The following is a 24,329-nucleotide window of genomic DNA, read 5'->3' as shown; positions in this document are numbered from 1 at the left end:
CAAATCCTACTGCCCTACCTGGGAATTAGGTATCTATGAATGCTCACATGAATCCAGAGGACTGTCTGATTACTTCTGCCCAGGTTTCCTTTTTAGTTTTTACTTAATGTACAGAGTTACATGGTCAAGCCATCTCCATAAAGAGCTCTTAATAACCTTAACACTGGGCTTCCAACAGGAAGACTAATCATTTTCATTATGACTCAGGGAAAATAAGGTGAGTTGAGAATGCTGCATTCTGATCAGAGGGATCTAATGCCATGACATCCCCTAGGCACACCAAAGCATTTGTAATCCAAAAGCGATGTGTTTTCTAACCAGAGAATTGTATTTCTGACTTTGCATTAACTAGTCCCAGTTTGTAGCAGAAAGTATCTGTAGTAATTCAATAAAAAAAAGTTCAAGTAAGTCCCAGTAGTCAAACCATAGGTATATTGCTAATGCCCATGCTAAGGAGAATACATTCCTCTCAACAGAAGGTATGTTCAGAAGAATAACACTCATCTTGCTCTATTAACTTAGGTCAAGCTTTCTACATCCCATTAGTAACAGAAGAGACTAAATAATTAAACAACAGGTAACGGCAGCATGGGGAGTAATTTCAAAACGTGGTCCAAAAGATTGTTTGTCTCTTAAACTGGAGAATTTAAAAAAAAATTTAAAAAAAAAAAAAAAATAGAGCCCACTCCAGGACTCTTCTTTGTAGCCTATCCCATTAGGACATGAAAGCAAACCATTTTCAGAATGTTTTTTTTAAGATGGTCTTTAAGGCACTGTTTGCAACATTTATGGAAAAGGACATGTGAAACCAAAATGTATTACAATATATTAATACAGCTGGGAAATTCTAATTGAATGTGAGGTTACAAGAGATGTTATCTTCCTCTTTCCTCTCCTCTTGCAGGGCTTCTCTCATTCCATTTGACCTCATGTTCCATCCCCGGAGGAATTACATCAAGACTGGATCCCCAATGCCATGGTCTGGGTTGCAAGTGAAGGAGATGGTGATGGCATACCGAGTGCCCCAGTGAACCTTTTCCACCCGATGAAGGTTCTCTGATCCAGAGGTGAAAAAGGAAACCCGGCCTGTAAAGACAAAGTATTCAGTGACATGGAGTTTGCCACTCAGCTATCAGCTCTCTACACAGTTTTGCTGTTGTCTCAGTCCAACTTCCCTAGCTATGCGAGAGCCCATAGGTCATCACAAAGACAAACTGTTACGAGCTTATGCTGCACTCTGCCGGCTTTATGTACTGTTTAAAACATACGTTAATCCTTTGTGCTACAAAGCTGGAGATGCAATTCCACCATATCTCCTAGTTTATAAAAGGCAGGAGGAGGCCAAGAACATCTGAAGCCAGTTCTTAGTTGCCTCAAAAAAAAAAAAGCAGCAAGCAACTCTAGTGACTGTCAAAGTGTATTGGTCTCCTCCCTGCTCCCCTTCTAGTCTGGGCTCTAAATTTTAGACCAAAGAAGGAGGAACTACTACAAAGGTGGCAAAAAGTCTTCAGCGAAAAAAAATGCTCAGCACGTTTACAAGCAGCTGCGGCAGCTCATCAGCATTGTACCGAGTATTTGCTATAGCTTTTTGTGCACAGTCTGATCACCCATTGTTCAGCCAGGTTAGAAAGTTATGTATCAGTCATATACAAATTAATTTTCCTTAGAAAGAGCCACTCCATCAATGCATTGGCTTGGAAATTGTTTTATAGATGCAAGTGCTTACTCCTGTGCTTCATCCTGTCCAAGCTTTGACCACCGCCCTGCCCTGGGGTTCTCCAGGCCGTAAGTGGCATCAAGGTGAAATGCAGTTACTTTGATAAGGATAGCAGAGGTATATTAGCATCCCAGTTGATCAAACAGCAGAATGGAGCCCTCTGCACTGTCACATTATTAAACTGTTCTGAGAACACAAAAGTTTGATGTTTAGCAAGTAACTCAGAACTGACGCAACTCTGTAGGACTGTTCAAGTTCTCCTGAGAAAGCTAGTAATACTCACATACACAGCTGCTTTATCCCAATAGCATGTGGTTTTCCTACTCAGGCTTTTTTTTTCCGGTGTTCAAATTAGATTCAAGTTTGTTAAAAAGCTTATCATAGCAAACTCATATTGACAATCTAACTCTGCCTGGGACTCATTCATAATCGGGCAAAATGAAACACTTACATGCCTTAAAATTTGCACAACAAGATAAACTATTCCAACCATTATACAAACTCCACTGCAGAAATGGGCACCAGACAACATAGCTAGTTTTCTCTCCTACCTAAATTGATCCAAAAGATCCAGAAGTTATTTTCCTTGCATACTCCTAAGCAGCACATGTGGGAGGTCTGAACAAAACTAGACTGGCCTCATGGAGCTCGGCTTACCCACTAATCTCTGAAGTCTATTTGAGTAGCCTCTGTGTCCCTTGCACATTCAGTTGCAGTTCACATTTAATCTTTCATAGTTCAGACAGTCTTTCATAACTGCCAAGCAGAAGTCATATCATACTCTGCCTGTGGCTGCACATCAATAATTGGTAAAGCTATATATATTATAAAAAATAGATTCATTTGTATGCACAGCTCATTTACACCTTGGTGTCCTGCTTTTCTGGATGAAGGACTAAATGAAGGCAATGCACTCCTATCCTACGAGTGTTGCAATGAACAGCACTACCCTCAAGGATTTCATACAAAGTCCCTGTATCACAATTTTTTTTTTTCTTTTAAATCTTATTTCAACAACATTCAAGTACTTTATTATCGGTCCCTCACCTACTCACCCAAAGCTTTGCCTTAAACTCATTTTCAAGCTTTTTTGTTTGATCTGTTATTAGAAGTAGTAGTAATTCAGAGTTAAACAAGTTTCAGTGTATTGTTTAAGCCAGTTAAACTGGATTTTTTGGCTATACCGAATGTCTTTTAATTTCTCTCTTTAATAAAATATGTCTTCATACGTATGGTATCTTACAGCTCCTTGTGCATCTGGTCCCATATCTGTCAACCGGGGTCTCCGAGTCACTGAACAAGCCTACAGTCAGTTTTCAAAGATACTCTTTCCTCACTTGGGAAGAATTTTTTTAAACTAACTTCCATTGCAAAATTTTGAAGCAAAAGCACACTCTCTCCATGGTACACTATTTTTAATAGTATAAATGTTCAAAAAGAGCATAAAGAATGTTAATTCCCATCCCATCTGACAAAACCTTCAAGGAATATATGCCAATATCATTATCCAGAGACTCCTGGAGAAAGACACAAGATAAAATAAAGCTGTACCATTACCGGATAGGATGACTTCTAGGACTTTCAAGCACACCAAGACTGGACCCTTCATAAACTTGCCTCTATACACAGTATATGGAAACCATTTCAAAAATTAAATCACTACAAGAAAGCAAGCAGGTGAGGACTAAGCAAGTTCCTTAAGAAAGCATGGACCTACTCCTAGGTTATAACCTGTCCTTGTTCTAGCTAATTTTGAATTAAGATTTTAAACCCCAAAGTTCCAAACTATGAACTATATTAGCAAGGATCATATGTAATATGGGTCTGTTTTTAGCTGTGAGATGCATTCAAAGTGTTTAAAGTGCCCTTTTTTTTTTTTTCTTCAAGTGTTACACGCTGCCACAACTAACATAGCTGTGATAGGATTTCTCTCATTGTGAATGGTGAGGAAGACATGCATGGGGCAGTTCCACTAAGCTCTCCAGACTACGAAATATTGATAGAGTGAATGCTGAGCTTCATAAGAGATTAGAGTTTTACTACAAATGCTAAAGAATAGCTATGCAACTATTCATTGCAGATAGAAGTACATGTGTACTCAAAATTTCCGGATGAAACATTTTTGAGTGACAAAAACTCAGGAAAAAGTGTGTAAAATTCTAATCCCATTTCCTTTGTCCTTTTCTTTCATTATTTAACAATGGCCTCAAATCGGTCTTTTCATTTTTCTTCTCCCCTCCTCTTACCTGCCTGCACAGATTTCTTTCCAACACGCTTTTCTGCTCCACTAAAGAAACCTTGACTACTACCTCCTGGCACATAATTTCAGTTTGATTTATGAACACTTACTGTTAAAAGTGTAAGCTTTTGTGAGATCACAAGCTACTACTCAATACAATTTTATAGTACATTACCTAACCAAAAAAGAGAAAGTGTTTAATTCCTGGTCCTTAAGGGATGAACTTTTGGAGAGGAAGAAACAGCAAAGGGATCCTGTCCTGTTTTGAGGTCCATGCTTCTAAGCTTTCAGAAAGAGGCCAGTCTCTGAGCTACGTTCTGAAGGATGAAGATTGGAATGGAGGTGTCCTGGGGTTAGAAGTGATGCCAAGGGTAAAAACCAAAGGATTTGTTTTTTTCCACTGAGATAAATCTATAGTCTGAAAAGTATTTCATCCCAGTCGTGAACATTTGACTCATTTTCCCCAATCACTGCAAGATGCCAAAAATGCCATTGCTTCTTTAGTTTTATGATGCTTTAACAAGTACCTCAAAACTGTGGGGCCCTCTCTACTATCTGCCTACTATCTATCTTCTCCTCCTTACCTCCACTTTCCATTCCACGAGAAGTCAATCAGGCAGAGCATACCACAGTAATTAGTGCAGCACACCAGAGCATTTAGTGGTTTTAACACTTAGACATACAGCCCCCATATTAGATAAAAATACATTTTGTAGGCACTTCTATCCATGCTCTTTCCTCTTTTCTGCCCACAAACACTTAACATTTCTTTATAGCTGTTCCCAAATGGCTTCAAGATTTCCATCAGGCTGTCTAGTGATAGGGGAGTGAGCTGTACCCAGCCTAGTTCCCATGGAAGCGCGCAACAATGGACTGGAGAAGTTTCTCCCACACAAACGCACTTGTTCTCACCTTTCTTATTAGAAGAGAAAAAAACCCGAAGAATTGAAAGATCTGTGGTAACCTCAAGACTTGCAGGAGCCTGTTTCTAAATGACTACCTTGCCTGCATGTCTCTACAGGAACAGAAGTAATCAATCCTTGCCTGTGATCTCTATTTGACAAAAATACCTGAATCTACAGCTTGTTTTCTCTTCCGTTTTCTCTACTTTCCCACATTAAGTGCTAGAAAGCATGTTTCAAGATGGAGTTTGGTCCAATAAAAGCTTAGCTGATGAGCTTCTGTCCCTTGCAGAATGCAGAGAGTGTGACTGTGATGCAGTCGCTCCCTTTCCTAGTTCACAGATACACCTTCAGCTCGGCTTCTTTACTAAGATTAGCCAAGAGTTTCATCCACAGGTGGAGCTGCTTCACGGTCCCTTCTTTCCATGACCCTTAAGCACCCACACAAGTTTTAAAAACTTTAGAGTAAGCAAAGGATAAATTGTATTGGGGATGAAAGAACTAATATCATGGAAGACTCAGGTAGAAACTCATTTATATATGCCACCCTGTCACAGTGACCTAGGACAAGGAACTGCTCACAAGCTTAGCGCTACAGCATCCATCAAAACTGAGCCTGGTCTTTAGTGTTGCTGACACAAGTCAAGCTCTTAAATGCTGTCAGGCTGAGAAAAGCTTGTGATGTGAAAAACAAGAAAGGTTGTATTAGAGGTAACCACTGATTCTCCTGATTTTTTGAGAATCAATTTTTGCACTGATCCACAGGAATCATTATTTAAGAAGACATACAAGTGCCAGTCGCAAGCTCCACTGCTATGAATTTTCTGTGATCTTAATTTAGATGAAGCAACACTTATTTTCAGGAATAATACTTAACAAGCAGCAAAAGCAATGGATATTTCACTATGCAGCAATTATGTTCCATTTAATTACTCAGACAAAACCACTAGAGGAATATATGTATTAACTATGAGCTTTTGCTTTTCCCTGCTTTTGCTTTCCCAGGTTTTAATGACATTCATAATTGCCCCTTAGCAATGAATTTTTTTTAGATGTACTCAGAAAATATAACCACTGCAAGAAGCAGCATACAGATGGGAAAGAATTATGTATTCAGCTATATATCACAGTAGAAGCGTAAGTATTCCCATAAGGCTTGCTCTCAGGAGATTTTATCCGTGTTGAATGTTAACATTCAGTTGCACTTCCATAAACAAGCTGCCTACAATTTGCTACCTAACCTCTGTACTGTGAGGTAATATAAATTAGAGGAATATACAAAGGAAACAATTTTCAATGACAACTATGCCCTTGACATGTAACTGCGACTTCAAGCAAACCACTTACTCTTTCATTTGTGTCCTTGTCTCTAAAATGAAGCTAGTACTGACCTATTCTAACAGGGTTACTGTGAAAATTAATTAGTAGACACCATTACAATACTTTGCAGTTAACACACATTCTGTTTTACAAGTATTATAAAAAAAAAAAAATCCTCTGTTGTTCTTATTCTGGCAAGAGAAAAAGTAGTAAGGCGTGCCAGATTAAATTATAACAAGATGTAGGGAATGTATGAAAGGACTTTGAGAACCATACAAATATTAACATACCACAATGCTCGTAAGAAAAAAATATTACACGATTATTATGCCTCTAATATTATAAATTCATTGCATAACTTAGGTTGGAAGAGACATTGGGAGGTCATCTGGCCCAATTCCCTTTCTCAAATCAAGGCCAACTTCTAAATTATATCCAACTTCTGAGATCCATCAGGTTGCTCAGGGTCATATCATTAGCACACGTGAGTGCAGCATTCAGATACCAACATTTCCCAGGTACATCTCAGGCACACATATTTTGCTACCCCCATGTCTCCTGTGCTTGATTTTTGAGCTGGGGGCATGGAATAGATGACCTCCAGAGGTCCCTTCCAACTTCAGTTATTCTGATTCACATTAATGCCAACTTTAGCAATCACTTTCTATTTGCAGCATGCCTGTTTTGCCACTGGATTCCAAGCCCGTTCATGCTCCCATCCTTCACATGAGGCTACCACTTCTGCCTTCTTGGCAGCATCCTCTGGCCCTTCTAGTTTAATTCACTGCCAAGTTTCCTTGTAAACTCCTTGGGTCATGAGAACATCAAGGAGAAACCGCAAGTTATGTGTTAGATTGTCTCAACCAACGCTCAATCATGCAAGCAAGGGAATGATAACTGTCCCCTTGTGCTCCTCCTTGGTCTGCTTAAGGTGTGGCTGGACACCAGGGAAGGGCAGGGGCTACCCCTGCGTGGTGCCAGTGACAGGGAAGGGACGCAAAGCAGGGCTGGGGGAATGCAAGAGGAATGCACCTCCATCTGGGGGAATGCACCTCCATCCACTGACCACGGCAGCTGGTTGGGAGCACTGGAAAGACTGAGCTGCTGCTCAGAAGGAAATGAAGCAACTCATCTGCCTGATTAAAGGGAAGCAGGAACAGTTTATTTGGCACTACAGATCTATTCAACATCTTTCATCTTATGCACTGACAGCTTTGACTGTCTGCTTAACATTTACCAGCTTTAAATGTTACTTGGGAAAGAAGGAAAAACTGCATCTCATCTGCTGAATGACACCAAGACAGAAGCACTGACGGGGAAACTGCACAAACACAATTGTGTTCTCATCCTTGTCATCTGTTTAGGATTCATTGCTAATTCATTCTCATGTAAAGTGTACAAGAAAAACCACCACATCATTAGGCAAATAACCTGATAATACTTTCTGTAATCACACAATAAAACTTATTTAACAGATACACTTATTCAATTACTTACGAATAAATGTTGAATGGAGAGAGCTTTAAGCAAGTCCTTACCTAAATCCCACAAAAGTAACATGGAATGACAGCATTTTTGGGTGCCCTGATCTGGGGTGAAGAGAGGGTGCCAGAAGAGAGGCCACAAGCTTCTCTAAACAATTTTGCTACATGTGTGCCAACCACAGAAGCATAAAGGAGCCTATGACCTAAAAAAACCTCACTGTATCTAATGAAGCCTAGTTACAAACTTGTCCCAAATTTATTTACTAGGCAGAGAAATTACTTGCTGTTATAAATAAAATCACTGATTAACATAGCGAACTCTCCTACAGCCAGCTTGTAATTTGCAGAAGTATTATCAATAATTTTAATTATCAGTATTTTAAAAGTACTTGCTTCTATTTTAAATTCAGAAGCACTTAGACTGAAAACTTCCAAATTACAGCTTTTAAAGAAAGTAAGTGAACTTAATTATTTCCTACTGAAAGCACATGAGCATTTTTAGACTTCAACAGAATCGCTGCCTGCTTCTCTCCTACCAGCACAGTTGGTTGCTCAAAATAACAGGAGTTTCCGCTCTGTACATTATGTCTGAAGGTTGACAACCTAGTGAAGCATTTAGAAGTGAAAACTGCATAACTGCTCTCTCCTAATCACGATTACTGAGTCTCACCCAGGCCTTTTGGCTCCATTTCTTCTCCCCACAGCCAAGAGGACAGGGATATCACCTCTGCTCTGCCTTCCAGTTCTGCCCTTTGGTACTCAACCTCACCCAAAGAATACGGTCAAGTCTGCTCTGTTCTCTCATGTTAGCGCACTGGGCAGCTGCAGAAGGCTTCTACATTGGACTCCTACTAAAAGTTCTCACCAAGAGAAGCCTCTAAGAACAAAGCATTGCAATTTCAATCACATGAAATACCACCGGATCATCTATTTTACTTTTCTTGACCTTGCTAAACATGGCATGTTTAGTAGAGCTGTGGTCAAATCACATGGATGCCCGAGTTCTAGCTTTTGGACTTCTGATAGAGAAGGAATTCATCCTTTCATTTAGTAAATCACTGAAGCATAAACACAAGGGTAACTTCTGCTGCTCATTTCTTATTCAAAAAATGGCCTTTAAACAAAAAAACTTCATGATAGCACCTATGGTGTGTGACATTAACACTCACAAAGCTTAGGAACCAAGAAATGAAACATCATTACTGAACTATACAGCGTTAACACAGTTGAACCTGCAGTTAATTTGGTATTTTGTTTTACTTTATCTGTTACATTACCTGAATTTCATCAAGTAACTGGTTGAAGCTGATTTTCCTCTGCTCCCTCTTTATGCCTTCAGCTTTGCTGTATATTTGTCTAGCAGTATCAAATGAAATTCATGAAATATTGGCCTGCATATGCATTACAGAAACAAAGTCCTGTGCAGCAAGCAATGAAAAGCACATAAGGTGCATGCTACATGTGTTCATTTATAACGAAGTATTTTAAACCAGGGAAAAAAGCCTTAGAGGCCAATTCTCAATATTGACCGTGCTTCGCAACGCTCTGTGGAGCACTGTAACACAAGACGTCTGTTTAGCTCCCCCTTCCACCAACACTCCTCAATCCTTTCAATGGTCCAGCTAGTGTAAAGTGACCATTACTATCCTCAATAAGAGATGCCCTCAACAAGACAGCGTATTTTGTATGAAGTAATTCATATAAGCAGCATGTGAAGTGCAGGTCTGACCTGCACCTCCCAAGTACCTATTGCTTTATGGGCCCAATTAAATGATTATTTCACTTAATGCCATCATAAACCTATCACCAAGCACCACTGGAATACAAAACCAGAGTCTGGAAGGCAGTTATCCTTCCATGGAAAACAAAACAGAAAGCAATCTTCAGAGTTCTACAAAGAAGTGAGACATTATTGAGCTATTTTCTACATATTTTTTCACAATTGCAACAGGTCCTCCTTTTTCTACCATTTGTCTCTGCAATCATCTTACCAGTCCCAGGTGCAATTTGTGAATAGTATTGCAAATCAGTAAGAATTGCTCTCCTACAACCCATGAACTTTGCATACCTTGTTATTACTGCAGCTGCTAATGCCAGCTCCATTTATTCTTCTCTAGGACTGACAGCTACATCTGTGGATTTTTTAAATCATTCTCAGCTTTCAGCTGTTACTGATTTCATATCAAGATGTGCTCCAGTTTTACTGATCGGAGCAAAACTAAAGGTAGGAATGCCAGAAGTTATCATCCACATCATCCAGATTCAGTGTGGAGAAAGATCAGAGTACCTATACTCAGTGGGGGAAAAAAAAAATAAAAATCAACTATTCCATGATACAAGATGGACTACTAGGTATATGCTTTAAACCCAGTTTTCAAACCTTGTGTTGTTGTGGGACTTCTGAATCTGGAAATCTTACTTTTCATGTTCTTTGCACTTTTGGTCACTATGCTGCATTCCCTCAACCTTTAGTGTGAATTCCTCCAAACTGATTTTTTAAAGAGCACAATAAAATAAAGACATGACAAATTCTCACCACTTAACTTGGAGTACTGCACTTATTCTCATGATTACAGGATCTGACAGTCCTGTGATATCCAACCACTGCAATAAAGCTACACTTACCTCAGTGAATGTACACACAAACACCCTGAAACCCATCCCTGCACTATGAGAAAGCTACATATCCATTCTTAAATGTACGCTTTTCCTTATCTGAGCAGAAAAAACTAAAGGCTCAGGCTTCGAGCACACACATTTTTCCATTCTAAATGAAGAATAATCCAACTTCACAAGTTCCCAAATACCTCATACCTTCATATCAAATATTTTTACACTTTCAGAAACACACACTTCTGACAGCTATGAGAACATGCTAAGTTTGATATTCAAGCAAGAGTCACATTTCACTCTCCAATGCACAGAATTCATTCTGCACCATATTTTCTTCTACACACACAAAGAGGAAGTGATTGCGACCCTTCCTTCTACCCTTATATAATAAACAACTTGTATGAAGAACAAACTCCTTTGTGAGTTGAAAATAAGTGCAGCAAAGCTGACCTTAAAACCAAGAAACGTACATGCAAATAAGGAACACACAACTGGTACTGAGATTTCATTCCAACTGCAGTGTTTCATCTACACGTTATCATAAAGTGAAGTCTGTGACCTAATACTGCCAGTCCCCAAATTCTCAAGAGACTCTCCAAAATTACTAAGTTTTAAATATGGTTTACACTGATAAATTTAGTAGCAGCAGAAAGTATGCCAATTTTATCATTAAAAAAAGGAATGCCTTGAAGTCTGCCATTTATTCTTAATCCTCCTGTATCTATTGAGGATTACTAAAACAGGTCTCAGGCCAGCAAAGGAAAGTGAATGTTGGAAGGGCTGTGGGCTTTGTTTTGAAGAACGTCATTCTAACTGTTGCTCTATTTAATTTCATCTCTTGAACAGAGCTACCCCTGGTGCAAAGGATAAAACCAGAATGCTAATACCTCAATTTTGGAAATAGACTTAACGTAGCCATTTAAAAGCAACAGATACGACTTTAGAACTGTTTCTTTGTCCAAAAAAAAAAGTTTTCCTTTCAAAGTAGGATTTCACTTGGCACCAAGAATTCTCTTACTCACGGCACAGTAAGTTTCTTGCGGCAGACAGAGGTCCTGACTTAAGTCAAAAGACACATATATGCTTCAGAAGCCCAACAGGGCACAAGAAAGATGTGTTCCTTAATGCCACATTTGGTTATGAATTAGCCAAAGGTCTGTACATGTGAATTGGCATCACAGTGATGACTTGTTCATTTCCTTTAAAAAGAAAAAAAAGATCTCAAGATTCTCTAGGTTAGTAAATTATAATTCCTTCTTAAAGCTAGAGATGTTTGTTGATAATTGAACTAGGCAATGTTACAGACCATATTACAAATTATATTAGTCTCTTTCACTCAAATATGTGAGAATCTGGACTTAGAGATTTCTTATACGATCCACCAGTGACTCATACTTAGAGAAGCGATAAATGTTTTAAAATTAGGCTCCACTTCTAACAAAACAGTTTTCCCTGTCCTTAACTGTCTGGCTAAGACTGATCCTTAAACAGTAAGTGCTGTGAAAGCATCTGAAGCAGCAGTGGGATTTGCCTAGGCAGCACTTCAAAACACAGGAAACCCCAATGTTTTATTTTTAATTGTCTTTTTTTGTATTTCCCATTACTGCTTTTCTGCTCTGCTGCATCAGTAACAATGCCTTTCTGTTCCCTGCTGTAAAGCCTGACACTTTAACAAATTACTGCTCACAGAAAAAAGCATGTGCTCATTTTGGCACACAGTACCAAGTTCCAAAAACGCAGACTAACTTTGAGACAACAAGAAGTGCCAGGGTTTGGAAATGAAATGGCATTAACAATACGGAGAAGGTAAATTAGCTGTCATGCACTAAAACAGAACCAGGAATTACGACAATCATCTCTAAAAAAGCCTGAATCTCCTAAATGAGAAGCATAAAAGCTTATCAACACATGGTTTTAAAAGTGGGGTTGAAGTGACAGGAGAAGCACAAAGGATCAAAAGAAGCATAAAATAAACAAAAAAAAAACCCCAAAGAGGGAAGGAGAGAAAAAATACTGCAAAGGAACATTCCGAACATGAAAAATACATCAACTTGTACCAGCAACAGAAACCACCCTGGGGTCATTCCCTCGTTCGCGTTCTCTCACAAGCTGCATTTTATCAGCAAGAGGAAAACTAAGTGCAATTGCCTTCACATTGTGCTTCACCTCCAAAGCTTTTCTCCCTTTCTCGCAGGATGTTAGCAGTCACTTAGATTGCAGCATAGGTAGTGACACAATCACGGGACCCCTGACAACTGTGTTTAGACAGAGGAGTGTGTTAGAAAGGTGTGACTGGCATGAAACTTAATTTTCTGTTGTGTACATGTAGCACATTTGATCTTTCAGAAAAGGCCATTCCCTCCGAGCTTTGCCTTGTTTTGTTTTAAAAAGGTGTGTTTAACCAGTTCTGCGGCACACACACTGTCCATGCAACAACCTCTGAAAGGGAATGGCCAAAACCAGGTGCTGTTAAAAATCTTTCTGTACTTCATCTGCTCCCCCTTCCTCCAAGAACAACATAAAGAGCAAACACCTTGCAGCAGAGTCTGAAAATTAACCAGATGGGGCTGAATGGAACCAATTTCACAGTTGCAGACTTTCTGAAATTAAGTTAGGGGCACGTTGCATACAGCAATCGGACTGAGTGCCCCTGTACTGTGCAAGGAGACAGCTGTCCTCCCAGCTACCTAGAATTCAACTATGATTTCTACAGCTATAAAAACATGTTCATCATAGCATTGCATCTGGAAATGAAATAGTTTAATGTGTTCCATTTCAAAATACTGGTGGCAGCATTTTGCCAAAGATGATACTTTCAGTTTAGGGTTTATTTCCAACCACAAAAGCCAAAATAATCAAACATACAATTCTTGATACCAAACCCAGAATGCAGATAACCTCAGAGTTTATCTAAACCAGCATTACTGCTGGTGAGCAGTTCGCTATGATCCATAAGTCGAAAGAATCCCACACCCATCCCCATTTGCAGACAGCAATAGTCAGAAGTCATTTCTGCTTGGGGTAACGGCTGTCAGAAGACAATTACTGAGGCTGTCTTTAAATGAGTAAATTTCCATCTTTTCTCTCTTGAAAAAAAAAAGACAGAACACAGTAGGAATATAAAGTTGTCCTTGATTTTTTTTTTCTGCAAAAGCGTGACTGGTCTTGCATTATAAAAGGTTACACTGCTGTAAGCTCAGTACTCACCTGCCAGACGGATTAGTTGAGGCTGAGCTCTTTCTTCGTAGGCATACTGCCCCAAAGTAATTCTAGTTTCAAACGATCCACTTATTAGAAAAATCTTAAACCAGCCTTAAAGGAAAGGCTTGGGGTTTGTTTGGTTTTTTTTTTTTTTTTTGGGGGGGGGTGGGTTTGTTTGGTTTTTTGTTTGTTTTGGTTTGTTGGTTGGTTGGTTGGTTTTTTTTTAGGTATAACTGACAGCCATCAGAATGCTCATCCCATCAGATCTACTGAAAGCAGGTATGGACTTACAACCAAGTTATCGTGGTTCATCATGTTACTGCAGGTTAGCAGAGCTGTGGTAATCAATCATCTTCACACCTAGCCCACAGCAATTACAGGGTATTAAGCCCCACCTTGAACAGCAAAGGCATTTCAGGCCAGACAGGCTAAAATAAATTGCTTTATTTTGGATTTGCTGTAGTCACACAGTTATCTTTGCTCTTGACGCATAGTGACCTGCTAAGCTGTCCTAACTGGATTGCAGTTCTAAGCCCTACAGCTTTCAATTAAGTCACTTTGTGTGGCTTAACTCCAAATATTTCAAACTGTGGCCACATTTTGGCCTTTTTTAATCTTTACTTTTTATGTAATCAATCTGAAGACAAAATGCTGGTTATTCCACAGTTACTGCTGACACAAAACAAAATCTCACTGCATCCGCCAGCCCACCCAGTTAATAAATGGCACCATTTGGCCTGCCTCAATGCAGGCAAACCAAGACTCTTACCTGCTCGTGGCTCTATTGTCTTGTTGGAACCTGCATCCATAAAGACAAACCGTCCACCACCAAAGTCTTCAGTGTAGTCAGAGAGATAGAGCAGTGAAGTATAGTCAAACGAGCCATAAGTTACCTAAGAGTAAGACAACATTACCAAAAATTACCAAATTCTACTCTCATCTCTGCAGAGCACAAATAATTAAGCAGACGGATCTGATGGGTTTTTCTAATTTTCCAGTTTTCACGTATTTAATAAAGGGGTTTCTGAAAGCTGAGAACATTCTTTCCTAGAAATGATACATTTAGTCTATTATGTTTACACACACTACATACAAGACTAGCATGTTATGTTTTTTATTTCTATTACTACAGTTTCCATAATTAAAGAAGTGCTCCTATTAATTTCTATCATCCTAAGTCTACTAAACAGCTAGAAAAAACAACAGTGTCAGAAATTACACCTCTGCATTACATAAAAAATATAGAAGGGCTCAGATCTATTTATACTATTTCAAGATAAAATTTTACCATAAGGTTAGTAAGACCCAAGAACAGCCTTTGACTAATTAATTCCACCTATTATCTAATCAGGGTTACAGATAGGTTTCTGGAAACCTCACCTTTTACTCTTTCACCAGGTACCATGCAGGAGCTTCATGGTAACAGTGAATCAGACCTTCCAAGTAAACACACATTTGTTGGAGGAACTTCTACTCTTTTCCATACAGGTTTTGTTTAAAAAACCTTCAAACGTGACTTTCAAAGGCTCTGCTTCTTCTCCGCCTACAGACCAAACACTCCATTTTTAAGTATAACAAGGTGATTTTCCTTCCTTTTAAAGTACTATTTTTGCTCAATATGTATGTTGAAGATGGAGAAAAGAAATACTATATATTAATGCTCAGAGCAAAGCTATCTAAATGTTTCACTCTGAGTTTAGCAATTCTGAAAATATTTCCTTTTCATATCTACATGTCACCAACAATTAAAAATATACTTAAAATCAATAGCTGTATTCTCCAATTTCTTTACAGTATATCACAACTCTATCAAGTTCTGCATTACACTGTCAAACAGTGACATGTGCAGCAGCACAGTAGTACTGTATAAATATACAGCATTTGCAGAGTGTTTTGGCTGACCTGGTGACTGTTAGAAGTAGGTGCTACTTCCAAACTTAGAAGTTTTCTAAATATTTTCAATTTTGTTTTAAGTCACATTCATCAGTGCCAGTTAAATTTTGGCTCAACAGCAGTTGTACATCTCATTCTGCAAGGACAATGACTAAAGAGCGCATAGTAGCAGATGGAATAGGAAGACATTTTCGTTCTTACTCATTCTATTATTTTGACCATAAGAGCTTAAAGGAAAAAAGCCAAATCTGGTGATATGCTGCACCACACAGTCCGTATCACAAGAATGAGAGAAATGTTTTGGTGATCCCCTTCTCCCCACGTTTACCCAAACCTTCATAGCAATACAAGGCAATAAATGGGAATTAACAAGCATGTGGTACTGCAGCACCTCAAAACAGCCATTCTACAGCCCTCCTCATACAATCAGCTTTGCAAAGCTATTTTCACCTTCACTGACTTGGTGATAAAACTTCCAGTCAGTTTAAGGAAGTCTTCCGGCGAGTGAAGGCATTAGCATAGTGAAAAAGTTTGTTCAACTCATACTTGCAAGCCTAATGCGTTAAAATTGTTTTTATGAACTCGTCAGTGCTGCAGCAATCTTTGCTTCATCAGTGCACTCTCTATCCTCTTCGAGTTGGCTTTACCAATTCTGAACTTTTAAGAGCTCACTGCAGACCATTTTATCCTAACCAGGCACATCTGATTTCTATAGATGACTTATTTGGGGAACCAAGTATGCAATAGAAAATGGCTTTTCTGTTCCTGTTCATTACTAACTCTCAGAAGACAGCCAGGCCTGAGAAATGCAACACTATGGAAAGGAGGCACTAAATTGTACTCAGTTATTTAAAATGCTAGAAGTCCCCCATGTATATCAAATGTATTTATTACCCTGGTAATGATTTCCAATACCAGAAAGGTTAATAATTGAACCAGAAGTTCAAAGTATGTGAGAAAAGCTGTCATTAAAACCAGGTGTTAAGCCATACTGGCACACTGCAGCAAATCAAATTTCTATAGCTCCTTATGAACAATTACATAGAAAAAAATACAGGCATTTCCATTTAGCCTGATACTTCATATAGTTAGTGTGCTCTTTCTGAGCACCCTTTACCTGAGTAAGTCAAACACAGCTAATATTTAATGGTAGATGCTCATAATGATATTTATATGATACTTCTTTAAAGGCTATTATTATAAACACAACTAATTGTCAGAATTAGCCAGCCACGTTTTGCAGTGTGGCACCCTTGGGTTTTTGAGGGACGCATGTTTATATGCAACTAAACAGTTACAGGAATATGCAATAGGCCTGCAGTTACTAAGACAGATATGTAAGACAGCATCCTCTGCTTTCCATTGCAGAAGAAAGTACAAACATGTATTCACTTTCCAATCAGCATAGGTCTAGCATGATACCTTGCAGAAATAAGAGTCAAAACTGCTCTTCTCCTGTAAGCCTCTACCTCTCTCTTTTTGCAGATAATCAAATAAACAAAAATAGCCTTGATAGCTACTTCCAATGTTCTATATATTGGTAGTATCTATTTAGTAGACAATGTAAGACACCAAATAGCATGTCTCTGGATTACAAGGAGCTGTAGGTGAGGTTTGAGCAGACACAAGAATCAACTTCCTCAGATTACAAAGACAATGCTGTCCTAAGGCAGAAGTAAGATCTTTTGATGTATTTCATTAAATGTCTAACAACATGAGGGGAAGAAAAAGAAGAGTCTGCTAGAACAGATAGCAGCCTCTATCAGTGATAGCCTCAGCAGCCAGAGGAGAGAGGGCTGCTAGAAGGGTTAGGGAGATGGAGAGCATATTGCAGGTAAGGCGACTGGAAGGTTTGGCTTGTTCAGCTTCAAGAAAAAGGCTGAAAAGGGATATGATTGCTATCTATAAATACATGGGTATGGTAGGGGGTGGAACTGGAAGGAGGGGGAAAAAAAAAATAGCTATGAACTTATGAACAAGTTTAGGCTAAAAAAAAAAATCAAAAGAAAAAAAAAAAAATCAAGAAAATTTGCACTGAAGTCCTGGAATAGCTCCAATAGAAGAAATTCAAGGAAAACAAACCAAAGCTGATCTTATGGCAGAGCCTGACAATTCTGTGAAGGATGACAGGATCCTCACCCAGGCAGGGGATTGCAGAAATCTTCAAGTCCCGCATCACTTCTATTAGACAACATTGTAAGACTATACTGCTGTCAGAGTTGAGCATGCAACAGCAATTCCACTATAAATCAGACATTTGAAAGGCTCAGTTCCAAACAAATTCCATCCAAGATGAAACTCCACATCTTAAGCCAATACTCTTTATTTGATTTAGATGCTTATAAATTCAACAAGATTAAGTGAGTCATTTGGGTGATTTCAGGGTTTCCATTCCTATGTAACTAAAAATGTAACCAAATAAATTTTAGGGAAAAAACCCAAAGCCTCACATAGGCACAATAGATTTGTGCCACTCCATTATGCAGTTAAAATCTTCCAAACCAACGATATTCAGATTGAGAAATATAATTGCATAGACGCAGCAATATAGGGAAAAACGCAAGAGGGGTGTTCATGTGCTCCAAGAAGCCTACATCTTTGAACCAACAAGTGTGAGACTTTGAAACAGAAAATGTGTCAGATTCATTTATCAAAGGTTTAATTTTACCTTTCTTTTGGAAAGAGGCAGGGAAAAAGTCTTCTAGGAGTAACCTTCACCGTTTAATTATTATGCAGAAATACATAAAGTGATTTGTTCTATTCCAGGGGGAAAGCATAAATAATGATACAACACAAAAGCATCCAATGAACTGGCAAAGTATTTAACATGCTGAGTTTTATTGATCTTTCTTCAGCTCCCTAGTATTCACAGTTGTTTTGGAGACTACATAGGAATACTACTGCTCTTATCTGGGAAGCATTGCCTACCTCAGCTCAATAGCAATGTATTTTTTTTTTCCTTGCCTTCAGCTGCAGTCTGGAAGTGGTACGTGGAACTTAGTTTGCTGGAGAAATTAAAATACAAGGCAGGCTGACTGCACTGAAGGCAACCTGGGAAGCTATACAACTTGTCTATCCTATTTAGCCTTCTCTGAAATACTTTCTGACCTACTGACCTTCTATTTGAATTCAGTCTCCTCCATAGCCTGATCAGGTATAAATACTTATTTTTTACCTCCTTCTAAACACATAACATTATAGATACAGATATACATAATGTACACCTATAGTAGGCTAAAATTATATGCAGACATATATTCTACACATACTGTAACATTTTCTGTAAGCCATAATCTGGCAAACACATACATAAATGCTACATCCACAGATAGCTCTGTTTCAATTGCACTTAAGGGGAAAATAATACCAGACCTTTTGACACACAAACAGAAGTTAGAGAGGAAGGAGGAATTAGAGGCTTGGTTGTGCAGCAAGGAAAGGATTCAAATTAGTCCTTCGATGCCAATTCAAGTGAATGATGTACCAGAAGTGAAGGCGGCCAGTGTCCAGTAGCAATGATACATGATGATGTAATTTGGACTTTCATGATGGACATGAAGTGAACAGGATCAAGGAAGTATCTCTATCAAACCCTATTTAAGGCATCATTAGCCTGGTTCAAACTCTGAATTTTCAACCAAGCAATGCAAACTGCTATCATTTAAACCATAGAAATAACTATATTATCTGGTAATAGCTGAAGTCCTTTATCCTTGAGAAGGGATGAACCACTAAGCTGGGGCAGTTTCCACAAGAATGACCCCAGCCCATAGTGGCTTGTCCATCTCTCTGCAACACCCTCTGCACTGACAACAGCATTTGCTCCATGTGAAGCCCAAAGAGTGAGAAACAGCCCCCAAGTCATGAGCTCAGAAAGCACAAGTAGTCTGCTCTAGGTCTCTACTCCACAGCACCCACGAAGCCCCTTCACCCTGGCTGGGGGCCAGGGAAGTTCCGTTCCCTTGGGCTCCCCCAGAAAATGAAAGGGGACTGATCCAGACAAGGCTCCCCGCTTAGCATGCAATGTTGCTGTCATGACAACGCAGACAGTGGCCCAACTTCGGCATATTTACATGCCATCCTTACTGCGAGAATGCTCTTGAACAAGAATGAAAATATATTTGATCAAACCTGGAACATAAGTTTAAGGCACGGACAAAAAGCACTTCAATGGTCTGAATGCTTTAGCTTTCCCAATACAGACAACGTACTGCAGAAGTCAGCTGCTACAGAAGTGAAAAATGTTCAAACTACTTACAGAGAATAAACAGGACAAGCTACAGTTTTAACTCCCAGTGTTATCTAAACAATATTTCTCTCAGAAAAAAACTTGAAATTTAACATAAGTCACATTTTCATATTTTACAGCAGGTATGCTATTGGGGAGGGGGGGGAGCGGGGCAGGTGTGCAAATTCTACATGATTATGAACAAGGTGTTTGGTAACTGCCCCAACTGGGATAATCATCTCTGCACTGCTATCATAAATCAGACTACTCAATTATTCAGTATAGAAACTACTAAGGTTTAGGTTATGCATAGCAAGTTTAGGAGACCACATTTTGTGTTTGTTTTGTTTTCTGAAGCTGGGAGTGGGTTAGAAAAAGCCAAGGCCAATCAGTTGATGTATCTGCTCCCTGAACAGACAGCCTGCGAGATAAACAAAATGTGGATAAAACAGATGGATAAAAACAGCAAAACATCTAGCCTGCTGTCCATCATGTACAGGCACTGTCAGGATGCCATAACAGAAAAGCAGCTTCTACAAAGGCAACAAATTTTCTTCATGGAAACAAATTTGCTTCTAAATGACAAAATAACTTGTACATTATAGGAGAGATTTAGGTAGAAACACTTAATTGTGAGGTTATCCAGCCACCTTATTCATTTACCAATGCAAAACACATGCAGAAAAGAATAAAGAGAATATTGGCAAGCCTAATGCTTGTGCAGACACAAATCTCATTATAGTACTAAATCAGTCTGAAATTCTAAAATACGCTTTTCTGGGCTGAAAGAAAAAAGTGGAGAAAATAGCCATCAACTATTGAAATTTACTGCTTTCTCTTCCCTTGTGGCAGTCAAATTCAATTCTCTGAAAGTGTGGAAAAACTATGAGGAACCTATGAATTTACTGCCTTCACGCAACCAGAATCACTAGTTATTTGGTGTCTCTTGGAAATGAGTGCAACATGTGATGCAATTCTCATGAACCCCACCAGCACAATTTACTCCCTACAACCAGTTCCTACCAACATTAGTCAAAATAATCTGCACCTCAAAAACATCCCTACCACCTCTGGTCCTAGGTCCACTCCTATTCAATGGTTACATCACAGCTTTTTAAACAAGAAGCATCCAAAAGCTGGTCTTGTCTTTGTTGTATCAGTGACTGCAAATTCCACCCTGCATTACTTTCTTCTTTCAAACAGCAGCTATATCAGGTATCATCACTGTCACCATGTTTTCTAAATTTAAGCTGCTTCTGCCTACATGACAAGAAAAGGCACAGGAACTTACACTAACGTTGTGAGCAACAACAGACATAATACTTCCCTCAGACTGACTTTTTCCAGGAAATATTTTCAAGGTAAGTAATATTTCTCTGTTTCATTTTTCATCTTAGATGTTTCAGGTCACAGACTTCAAGGTACACTACCTACATACAGACCTCAGCACTGAGGCGTAACTTAGCTTTTAATGGGATAAGTTTTATTTGGTTCCATCTTGGGTGATCCATGACTCTACAGTGACTCTAAGTTTTAAATCACGAAGACGTGAAATGTGGGTATTCTGGTTTTTTGGGGGGGTGTTTTTGGTTTTTTTTGCTATTTGATTCTTTCATTGTTAGTTTGTATTCTGCTGTGCTGCACAGAACCTTTGAAGGCAGTTAAATTCAGAAAAACTCAATACCAATCCCAAATCATTTAAGTCCATTGAGAAATGCAAAGTATTAAGCTATGAGCCTACAGATAGAAAACTATGCAGTTAGAAGAAAGTCACAATACTTACATTCTAAAACCAACAAAACATCAAATTCTTAAAAGAGGGTACCATATCCCCATTGAAGAACATGCAGTAAAAAAGCCTCAGTTCACGTATAACTGAAATATAAACATTAAGCATTTATCAAGAGGCTCAGACCAACTAACAGCAGAGACCGACTGACCACTTTGAAATAGCTCCTGCTAGACCAGGCTGAAAGAGCGATACCCTGACTGGAAACACAGGTTTGATGAAACTGAAACACTCTGTAGGTACAGGTCAATTGAATCAATGTTTCTGACAAAAGAGATTCCTGAGTAGTCATTCACACAATTTATTAATTCTAGCAGAACTAAAGTAGAGAAAATAAAATAAAAAGGAACGTACTGGCCTGTGTTTCTAAAACTCACTTATCCTTCCATTAGGTTCATCCCCCGAAGGATTTTTACAAGCACCAGTTTTCAAACATGTTTGATTGTTTAATGCAAAATGAGTTCAAAGTGATCTAATAATAACAGGAAATATTTGCATCCCATCTCAGCCTCCTACATACCTTGTCAACATGTGGATGCCAGTATTCATCGTGTGTTGTCTTGGCTTCCGTGTTGTTTATTCGTGAGAAGAACGTTGGCTTAGTCAGGTACATGGAAGCAGAGCTGATACCAAACGCCTGAGCAATCCTTTGTTGAATTCTCTGCCTCACATCACTGCAAAGAACACAACACAGCATGCTAAGTGACACGCTTCTCTCCTGCTGCTTCTCTCTTCTCCTTCATTCACAGTTACTGCTTCATCAGGGCTAAGCTTCTTCCTCAGCTAATAAATGATGGGGAACATACACCCATACTTCCTCTCTTACTTTGCCTTAAATAAAGAAGATCTACTACATCAAAAAAAGAGAACCCCCAGTGTTTTGGGTTGGGGTTTGTTGGTTTGTTCTTGTTTTAATTCTCAGAATATCAAGAAAAAGAAACTATTTGTCTTCTGTGGTCTAGGTGTTAAAATTTCTTTGGTAAGCAGTCTGTTTTCCTGAACAATTCCATGCATAGGTCACTGTTTATTAATTACTGGAAAGATTAAAGTGTTTCACATACAAATTTTTAATCCAAATCAGATAACTAGAAAGTTATATCTTCATAAAGGGTTGCCTCTGAAGCACCTTCAACTATTTTTACACTGATTTTAAACTAACTGATGAAGTCTCTGGCACCATGAAACTCAGGGTTTTCAGTCAACATATGTATTGGTACCATAACCAGATTTTCCTTAAAAATGAATGCAGGATGTCTTTCCCAACTATTTTCAAACATTCAATCAAACTACTTCTACCTTGGCTATTCCTATGTTTCTTGGGAGACAGGAAGAAAAGAAGAGGATTTTTATGTGTAAGATTATGAAGACTAATAATCACACATGCGTTACTGTACAGAACTGCTTATATAGCAGCATCCATCTTTCAGGACAGATATCGCTGCATACAGGTCTAGAACAGGGCCATTTACAACTGCCAGCCTTAGTTCAGTCAATGCCACTTGTAAAAAGGGAAGAGATTTGTGATTAATGAGGAATACCACTGGCAAATCCCACCAGTAAACACATACAGCTATTATGTATTTCACTTTGAGGAAATTTAAAAGCCAGCAAAGAATGCAATAACACCATGAGATGAAATGAAAACATTGGGGTTTTTTTTAAATGTAATCCTCTATGCTTCTTAAAATCTTTATATTGTTTTCTCCCAATTTTGACACGTTCTTAACTATTCTATTAGTCTTCCTTTTCTTCCTTCTCAAGTGCTTCAAAAGCAGCACACAAACAAGACACTGAGTAAACACACTTCTGAAATTGTGCATGGAATTACATTAGTAGTTTTGCATCTTTTCTGCGTCAGACATTTATTTCCCCACTGGGTAATACAGAACTTCAGCATAATTTTCAAGAAAGTTTTTCCCAAGTATTTCTCTAGGGAACTTAAACAGTGACTAAAAAGAAGTGACAGAACTAAAACCAGACCACAGTGTTAGGCTGTGAAAGTCACCTCTTCAAAAACTATTTCCACAAGTACTAAAAAAAAAATCCTAAATATTCATTCTGTTCACATCTTGTCCCTCACCAAAAATAAAAATAAAAAACCACACATACAGATTTGATTTTTAAACTGTCTCACTTTACATTTTTAGGGGTCTAAGCTTTAGGGGTCAATTCAAGCTATTTTACATGTGAAATATCAAAACCATTAAGTGAAGTTAGATCTGAGATTTTCATTTACATGCCTGCATGAACTTAGGTTTCACGTTGAGAGCTACATAGTAGTAGAGTTTGCAAAACTGACATCAGGAAAGGATCTACAGGTCCTTCCTCTCATGCCTATGGGAGCCTGATCTTTCTGTCCGTTTTCTTTCCAAGAAGTAGGACTTCAGCAGAGGCTGCCTTATGTTTCCCAAAAAGCACTGAATGTAATTACTCATTTCACTTCATCATGAATTGGGGAACAACCCAACACAAGAATTAATAGCCTAACCCACAAACACTAAAGCAGCATGTTCCCTGGCTCCGACACCGGGTGGCCAGTTGGATCAGCCAGCTGAAATATATCTAGTCTGAAGTAGTTAGGCCACAGTCTTGACATAACTTTAAATCTCCAGTAGTTGTATTGCTCTCTAAGCACTACTGCTTCCTTTTTCAGGCTGATTCCTTTTCCACTTTCAAAAGCTTTCTATTTTTCTATTAAGATTTGCTGTCTGGTGTTATATAAGGCGCCGTTAAAGCTCACTCAGGTGTGGAAGCATACTGCTGGCCTTTTATTTCCCTGTGCACTATTGGCTTCAAGTATTACTTTTAATCACAGCAGATTCTTCAAATGCACGAGGTGACAAGAGGTGCCAACCTTGCATTTCTTCAGTTGACTTATGTGCTCCTGCCTTTCGCTTCCCTGTGAGCTGTCATCCTACATATCACAGCATCACTCAAAAACCA

The 24,329-nt window shown here is 38.8% G+C and overlaps 1 protein-coding gene across 1 annotated transcript in view; it reads right to left on the bottom strand.

Annotated features, from left to right (window-relative positions):
• Positions 1-953: 953 nt before the first annotated feature.
• OGFOD3 (2-oxoglutarate and iron-dependent oxygenase domain containing 3) overlaps positions 954-24,329 on the bottom strand; it is a gene marked incomplete at both ends in the record, with an annotated part of 44,995 nt that continues 21,619 nt past the window's right edge. The window contains 3 exons of the mRNA XM_009573236.1: positions 954-1,086; positions 14,246-14,369; positions 21,907-22,060. Of these exons, the coding sequence (XP_009571531.1) occupies positions 954-1,086; positions 14,246-14,369; positions 21,907-22,060 (411 nt within the window). The remainder of the gene's footprint in view (positions 1,087-14,245; positions 14,370-21,906; positions 22,061-24,329) is intronic.

The sequence above is a fragment of the Fulmarus glacialis genome, unplaced genomic scaffold (genome assembly GCF_000690835.1).
Source record: "Fulmarus glacialis isolate BGI_N327 unplaced genomic scaffold, ASM69083v1 scaffold5510, whole genome shotgun sequence".
Classification (NCBI taxonomy): domain Eukaryota; kingdom Metazoa; phylum Chordata; class Aves; order Procellariiformes; family Procellariidae; genus Fulmarus; species Fulmarus glacialis.
Note: the sequence above shows the minus strand (reverse complement) of the source record. Positions and strands in the feature narration are given on the sequence as shown.